The sequence below is a fragment of the Oncorhynchus mykiss genome, chromosome 23 (genome assembly GCF_013265735.2).
Source record: "Oncorhynchus mykiss isolate Arlee chromosome 23, USDA_OmykA_1.1, whole genome shotgun sequence".
Classification (NCBI taxonomy): Eukaryota; Metazoa; Chordata; class Actinopteri; order Salmoniformes; family Salmonidae; genus Oncorhynchus; species Oncorhynchus mykiss.
In genome coordinates, this window is record NC_048587.1 from 6,085,292 (window position 1) to 6,093,509 (window position 8,218).

Genomic DNA, 8,218 nt, shown 5'->3' on the forward strand with positions numbered 1-8,218 from the left:
CCATGTAATACCAGGGGGTGTCCTCTTCCTCTGAGATACTGTCAGCACCATGTAATACCAGGGGGTGTCCTCTTCCTCTGAGATACTGTCAGCACCATGTAATACCAGGGGGTGTCCTCTTCAGTTGGCCTTAACGTTTTGTATATCATATGAATACGATTGAATGCAAATAGATTGTTGGCCTATCCTGAAGTCTCATAATGTTTCTCCACTTCACAGGACTGGCCACGTGTTGAGGCTGGTCAGTTTATGTTGCATAATACATGTGATGTTGTTTTTAGTTTATTCTACAATAGATAAATGTAGACCTATTGCATTTGTAGAGCAAATCAGACCATGTGCGTGAGTACAGGGCAGAGGATGTTTTCACTTAGAGCTTCAAGGAGACACGGAGGGTTCATGAGAACACCCACCAAGGACTGCTTTTTACACACCCACCAGGACTGCTTTTTACACACCCACCAGGACTGCTTTTTACACACCCACCAGGACTGCTTTTTACACACCCACCAGGACTGTTTTTTACACACCCACCAGGACTGCTTTTTACACACCCACCAGGACTGCTTTTTACACACCCACCAGGACTGCTTTTTACACACCCACCAGGACTGCTTTTTACACACCCACCAGGACTGCTTTTTACACACCCACCAGGACTGTTTTTTACACACCCACCAGGACTGCTTTTTACACACCCACCAGGACTGCTTTTTACACACCCACCAGGACTGCTTTTTACACACCCGCCATATAGGCGCGGCAGGGTAGCCTAGTCCGCCAAATCGGCGCGGCAGGGTAGCCTTGTCCGCCAAATCTGCGCGGCAGGGTAGCCTTGTCCGCCAAATCTGCGCGGCAGGGTAGCCTAGTCCGCCATATAGGCGCGGCAGGGTAGCCTAGTCCGCCATATAGGCGCGGCAGGGTAGCCTAGTCCGCCATATAGGCGGGCAGGGTGGCCTAGTCCGCCATATAGGCGGGCAGGGTGGCCTAGTGGTTAGAGCGTTGGACTAGTAACCGAAAAGTTGCAATTTCAAATCCCTGAGCTGACAAGGTACAAAGCTGTCGTTTTGCCCCTGGACAAGGCAGTTAACCCAGTGTTCCTAGGCCGTCAATGAAAATAAGAATTTGTTCTTAATTAACTGACTTACCTAGTTAAATAAAAGGTTCAATTATTAAAAAAAAAAATTACACACCCACCTTAACTGCTTTCAAGTCGACTGTCTCTTACGGCTGCTGAATAAAATATTGAACCAGAATGACCTCTGCTGGGAGAGGTTGTGTCTGAAATATATTATTCAAGTCCTCTAAGTGTACTCTCTCCTCTCTCTCTCTCTCTCCTCTCTCTCTCTCTGTGTCTCTTGCTGCAGCGCAGAAAAGCGCTTATAACGGCGCGCCTTTGCGGACGGCGAATGTAAAGACGGATTGACGGAGAAGCACATGGTCTCGTTAACGAAAGACAACACTTCGCTAGTCTGTAAATTTCTTTTTTTTGGAGGAACTCCCTAACTGTTGTCATCGGAAGGAAAATAAACGACCACGACTACCTATTTCAATGTAGTTAATGACACGTTTACTGGTCAAATTGTGGGGCTTCTCTCCAAAGTGCTTGATGCGCTTTTAACATCGTTGGATGTAAAGTCTGTTACAGGGGAGTCTGAGGTTGCTGGAGCGTAGTGGGTGAGGACTGAGAAGGATTTCCTAACCGTCTCTCTTTCCTCAGACTTGATCATATTTCACGAAGTCCTTTGGGTGTTACACATCAGCTGTTCCACTGTATATTATGGTCGTGCTGCCGTGAGACAGTTGGATAGTCTCGACCCGTTCGTTCATCCGCTGCCGTACACCAGCACAATGACCTACCGGCGGACCTACCGGAGTCAGACCTACCGGAGTCAGACCTACGGGAGTCAGACCTACGGGAGTCAGAAGTTTACCGTGTTTTTGATAGCTCTTCACGTCTTGTCAATTACAGTATGCTTCGGTGAAGATGTGCGCTCCTCCAACAAGACCACTGAAGGTAAGAAGTGGAGACCGAATGAAATGTATTTTGACAAATGCATTATTTCTTCTTGGCTTTGCAAAGAAAAAAGGCGCTAGATTTTAAAAGATGAATCAAAGAAAACATTTATTTAAAAATATGAATTATTGTCTGACAACTATATCTGACATTTCCCCCTGGGCAAACACTGGTTGAATCAACGTTGTTACTACGCAATTTAAATGAAATAACGTTGAACCAACGTTGAATTGACGTCTGTGCCCAGTGGGTTCGGTCTTTTGCATGTTTGGTTTCTATGTAACAGTATAACTTTAGACCGTCCCCTCGCCCATACCCGGGCGCGAACCAGGGATCCTTTGCACAGATCAACAACAGTCACCCACGAAGCATCGTTACCCATCGCTCCACAAAAGCCGCGGCCCTTGCAGAGGGGAGTCACTACTTCAAGGTCTCAGAGCGAGTGACGTCAACGATTGAAACGCTATTTAGCGCGCACCACCGCGAACTAAGCTAGCCCTTTCACATCCATTACATCTGCATCATTCTTTAAATCAGTGAAATCAATACGCCGGCGTTATAAACACTTGGTTATAACACTCATATAATGTACGACGACGCCCTGCTATAATATACAATCAGAAAATAACTTGGGTAAGGTGTCATTGGAGCAAGGTGCCAGATTTATGCAATTGTGAATTGTAAAACATTTAGTAATTAAGTAGACGGAGAGATTTCAGTTTCACTGATGATATTCTATTAAGATGAAGGTCTCACAACCATCTTAAAACCATGACAACTTTAGTAGAATTATAGTTGAAAGGTAACTAAGATCAAGAGCATAACACATCAATCACATCTTATTCAGATGGTTTAGAGGAGCAGAGCAGACGGACAGACCTTTAGGAGAACAGAACAGACAGACAGACCTTTAGGAGAACAGAACAGACAGACAGACCTTTAGGAGAACAGAACAGAGCAGACAGACAGACCTTTAGGAGAACAGAACAGACAGACAGACCTTTAGGAGAACAGAACAGAGCAGACAGACCTTTAGGAGAGCAGAACAGACAGACAGACCTTTAGGAGAACAGAACAGAACAGATAGACAGACCTTTAGGAGAACAGAACAGACAGACAGACCTTTAGGAGAACAGAACAGAGCAGACAGACAGACCTTTAGGAGAACAGAACAGAGCAGTCAGACAGACCTTTAGGAGAACAGAACAGACAGACAGACCTTTAGGAGAACAGAACAGACAGACAGACCTTTAGGAGAACAGAACAGAGCAGACAGACCTTTAGGAGAGCAGAACAGACAGACAGACCTTTAGGAGAACAGAACAGACAGACAGACCTTTAGGAGAACAGAACAGAACAGATAGACAGACCTTTAGGAGAACAGAACAGACAGACAGACCTTTAGGAGAACAGAACAGAGCAGACAGACAGACCTTTAGGAGAACAGAACAGAGCAGTCAGACAGACCTTTAGGAGAACAGAACAGAGCAGACAGACAGACCTTTAGGAGAACAGAACAGACAGACAGACCTTTAGGAGAACAGAACAGAGCAGTCAGACAGACCTTTAGAAGAACAGAACAGACAGACAGACCTTTAGGAGAACAGAGCAGTCAGACAGACCTTTAGGAGAACAGAACAGAGCAGACAGACAGACCTGTAGGAGAACAGACAGACAGACCTTTAGGAGAACAGAGCAGTCAGACAGACCTTTAGGAGAACAGAACAGAGCAGACAGACAGACCTGTAGGAGAACAGACAGACAGACCTTTAGGAGAACAGAGCAGTCAGACAGACCTTTAGGAGAACAGAACAGAGCAGACAGACAGACCTTTAAGAGAACAGAACAGTGACATCCGTCCCACCTTATTCAGATGGTTTAGAGAGTCACTGTGTTATTGAGATGCTACAGTAACTGTGTGTGTGTGTGTGTGTGTGTGTGTGTGTGTGTGTGTGTCTCAGCATTTCCCTCTGTACCTTTTGACCAGAGGTAGACCCTCCTTAGCCTAAGGAGAGCACTATCTGAGAAAATGCATACATTGATATCACAGTGTGGAGTGTGCACCGTGTATGTGCCTGTGTGTGTGTTTGTGCATGTGTGTATGTGTGTGTGTGTGTGTTTAGGGGAAGCTTTCACTTCTGTGAGGTGTTTCTTATCAGGATAGCAGATCAGAGCAGTCAGACAGATAGATCAGGAGAACAGAGCAGAGAGACAGACCATCAGGAGAACAGAGCAGACAGACAGACCATCAGGAGAACAGAGCAGACAGACAGACCATCAGGAGAACAGAGCAGACAGACAGACCATCAGGAGAACAGGTTGGAGGAAGAGAAGAGAATGGAGGATGGAGGAGGAGGAGAGGAAGAGAGAAGAGGTTGGTGGAGAGGAGAGGAAGAGAGAATAGGATGGTGGAGGAGGAGAGGAAGAGAGAAGAGGAGGAGGAGAGGAAGAGAGAAGAGGTTGGTGGAAGAGAGGAAGAGAGAAGAGGATGGAGGAGGAGGAGAGGAAGAGAGAAGAGGATGGGGAGGAGGAGAACAAGAGAGAAGAGGTTGGAGGAGGAGGAGAGGAAGAGAGAAGAGGTTGGTGGAGAGGAGAGGAAGAGAGAATAGGATGGTGGAGGAGGAGAGGAAGAGAGAAGAGGAGGAGGAGAGGAAGAGAGAAGAGGTTGGTGGAAGAGAGGAAGAGAGAAGAGGATGGAGGAGGAGGAGGAGAGGAAGAGAGAAGAGGATGGAGGAGGAGGAGGAGAAGAAGAGAGAAGAGGTTGGTGGAGGAGGAGAGGAAGAGAGAAGAGGATGGGGGAGGAGGAGAGGAAGAGAGAAGAGGAGGAGGAGAGGAAGAGAGAAGAGGATGGGGGAGGAGGAGAGGAAGAGAGAAGAGGTTGGTGGAGGAAGATTTCATTTATTTATTCCCAGTTTATTACCTAAGGCATTTCCTGTTGTGGCATGACGAACTCATCATTAACCACATCATCATGCCCATTGTGTTGTGAGAACCTGGACAAAGCAGCGTTTAACAGGAAGTACATACCTGGTCAATGGTCGTTAAGGGGCTCGCTTGTTAAGGGCTGATTAGGGGAGAGATGCCCCCTGGGTAAACTGCTGGGAACAGGTGATTATAAACAAACAAGAGGAGACTGGATAGAAGCTGGCTGTGTGTGTGTGTGAGAGTGTGAGTGTGAGTGTGTGTGTGTGTGTGTGTCTGAGAAGCATTGTGAAAGCATGCTGTAGTGGAGTAATGCTGACTGTGAACCCAGCACGGTGTCTGTCTTCAACATCTCATATAAAAGGGAAATGAGTGGAAATCATTAGTGAAGTAACTCATTTATGAGTTGTGTGTGTGTGTGTGTGTATGTGTGTGTATGTGTGTGTGTGTGTGTGTGTGTGTGTTTGTGAGACTATTTCTGTTTCCTTTTTATTCTCTGATGAGAAACTCTGTCAGCCAGGAACTCAAGGTTGTTAGACACTGTCTGGTGTGTTTCTGTCCTGATGGTTTCATCCTGTCCTGTCTGGTGGTGTGTCTCTGTCCTGTCTGGTGGTGTGTCTCTGTCCTGAAGGTTTCATCCTGTCTTGTCTGGTGGTGTGTCTCTGTCCTGTCTGGTGGTGTGTTTCTGTCCTGAAGACTTCATCCTGTCCTGTCTGGTGGTGTGTCTCTGTCCTGTCTGGTGGTGTGTTCCTGTCCTGTCTGGTGGTGTGTGTCTGTCCTGAAGGTGTCATCCTGTCTTGTCTGGTGGTGTGTCTCTGTCCTGAAGGTGTCATCCTGTCTTGTCTGGTGGTGTGTCTCTGTCCTGAAGGTGTCATCCTGTCTTGTCTGGTGGTGTGTCTCTGTCCTGAAGGTGTCATCCTGTCTTGTCTGGTGGTGTGTCTCTATCCTGAAGGTGTCATCCTGTCTTGTCTGGTGGTGTGTCTCTGTCCTGAAGGTGTCATCCTGTCTTGTCTGGTGGTGTGTCTCTGTCCTGAAGGTGTCATCCTGTCTTGTCTGATGGTGTGTCTCTGTCCTGAAGGTGTCATCCTGTCTTGTCTGGTGGTGTGTCTCTGTCCTGAAGGTGTCATCCTGTCCTGTCTGGTGGTGTGTTTCTGTCCTGAAGGTGTCATCCTGTCTTGTCTGGTGGTGTGTCTCTGTCCTGAAGGTGTCATCCTGTCTTGTCTGGTGGTGTGTCTCTGTCCTGAAGGTGTCATCCTGTCTTGTCTGGTGGTGTGTTTCTGTCCTGAAGGTGTCATCCTGTCTTGTCTGGTGGTGTGTCTCTGTCCTGAAGGTGTCATCCTGTCTTGTCTGGTGGTGTGTCTCTGTCTTGAAGGTGTCATCCTGTCCTGTCTGGTGGTGTGTTTCTGTCCTGAAGGTGTCATCCTGTCCTGTCTGGTGGTGTGTCTCTGTCCTGAAGGTGTCATCCTGTCTTGTCTGGTGGTGTGTTTCTGTCCTGGCTGGAAGCACTTGATCTGATGGATGGATGTGTCCCAAATGACCCTATGGCCAAAAGTAGTGCACTACATAGGAGGGCTCTGGTCAAAAGTAGTGCACTACATAGGAGGGCTCTGGTCAAAAGTAGTGCACTACATAGGAGGGCTCTGGTCAAAAGTAGTGCACTACATAGGATGGCTCTGGTCAAAAGTAGTGCACTACATAGGAGAGCTCTGGTCAAAAGTAGTGCACTACATAGGAGGGCTCTGGTCAAAAGTAGTGCACTACATAGGGAATAAGGTGCTATTTGGACCGTGACCCTTAGTGTGAGACTGTGTTTACTAGCCAGCTGTGCTGTTTCCTTCAGCCAGACTCACGTTCTCTGCTTAGACAGCTGAGGAGAAACCACATGGCTGAAGCAAAAGAAAGATGAATTGGAATTGAAGGGTGAAATTTATTTATTTGAAGGATCTGCTTCCAAACGCATTATAAATATTATATAAATATTATCACAAAAGAAACACTCGCTGCTCCTGATGAAATATACGATTTCTGGTTCTCATAATAAATGTTTCATGGAACAAATGGTGATCTGGAGTTTCTAGCAGGGTTGGGGAGGAACTGGAGTTTCTAGCAGGGTTGGGGAGGAACTGGAGTTTCTAGCAGGGTTGGGGAGGAACTGGAGTTTCTAGCAGGGTTGGGGAGGAACTGGAGTTTCTCGCAGGGTTGGGGAGGAACTGGAGTTTGTAGCAGGGTTGGGGAGGAACTGGAGTTTCTAGCAGGGTTGGGGAGGAACTGAAGTTTCTAGCAGGGTTGGGGAGGAACTGAAGTTTCTAGCAGGGTTGGTGATGATCTGTAGTTTCTAAGCAGGGTTGGGGAGGAGCTGGTGGTGATCTGTAGTTTCTAAGCAGGGTTGGGGAGGAACTGGTGATGATCTGTAGTTTCTAAGCAGGGTTGGGGAGGAACTGGTGATGATCTGTAGTTTCTAGAAGGGTTGGGGAGGAACTGGTGATGATCTGTAGTTTGTAGCAGGGTTGGGGAGGAACTGGAGTTTCTAGCAGGGTTGGGGAGGAACTGGTGATGATCTGTAGTTTCTAAGCAGGGTTGGGGAGGAACTGGTGATGATCTGTAGTTTCTAGAAGGGTTGGGGAGGAACTGGTGATGATCTGTAGTTTCTAAGCAGGGTTGGGGAGGAACTGGTGATGATCTGTAGTTTCTAGAAGGGTTGGTGAGGAACTGGTGATGATCTGTAGTTTCTAGAAGGGTTGGGGAGGAACTGGTGATGATCTGTAGTTTGTAGCAGGGTTGGGGAGGAACTGGTGATGATCTGTAGTTTCTAGAAGGGTTGGGGAGGAACTGGTGATGATCTGTAGTTTGTAGCAGGGTTGGGGAGGAACTGGTGATGATCTGTAGTTTCTAGCAGGGTTGGGGAGGAACTGGTGATGATCTGTAGTTTGTAGCAGGGTTGGGGAGGAACTGGTGATGATCTGTAGTTTCTAGCAGGGTTGGGGAGGAACTGGTGATGATCTGTAGTTTCTAGCAGGGTTGGGGAGGAACTGGTGATGATCTGTAGTTTCTAGCAGGGTTGGGGAGGAACTGGTGATGATCTGTAGTTTCTAGCAGGGTTGGTGATGATCTGTAGTTTCTAGCAGGGTTGGGGAGGAGCTGGTGGTGATCTGTAGTTTCTAGCAGGGTTGGGAAGGAACTGGTGATGATCTGTAGTTTCTAGCAGGGTTGGTGATGATCTGTAGTTTCTAGCAGGGTTGGTGATGATCTGTAGTTTCTAGCAGGGTTGGGGAGGAGCTG

General features: G+C 47.4%; 1 protein-coding gene across 1 annotated transcript in view; it reads left to right on the forward strand.

Moving 5' to 3' along the window:
* Positions 1 to 1,444: 1,444 nt before the first annotated feature.
* Positions 1,445 to 8,218, forward strand: part of LOC110510837 (disintegrin and metalloproteinase domain-containing protein 12) — a 245,135-nt gene continuing 238,361 nt past the window's right edge. The window contains exon 1 of the mRNA XM_036960839.1: positions 1,445 to 2,017. Within this exon, the coding sequence (XP_036816734.1) occupies positions 1,852 to 2,017 (166 nt within the window). The 5' untranslated portion in view covers positions 1,445 to 1,851. The remainder of the gene's footprint in view (positions 2,018 to 8,218) is intronic.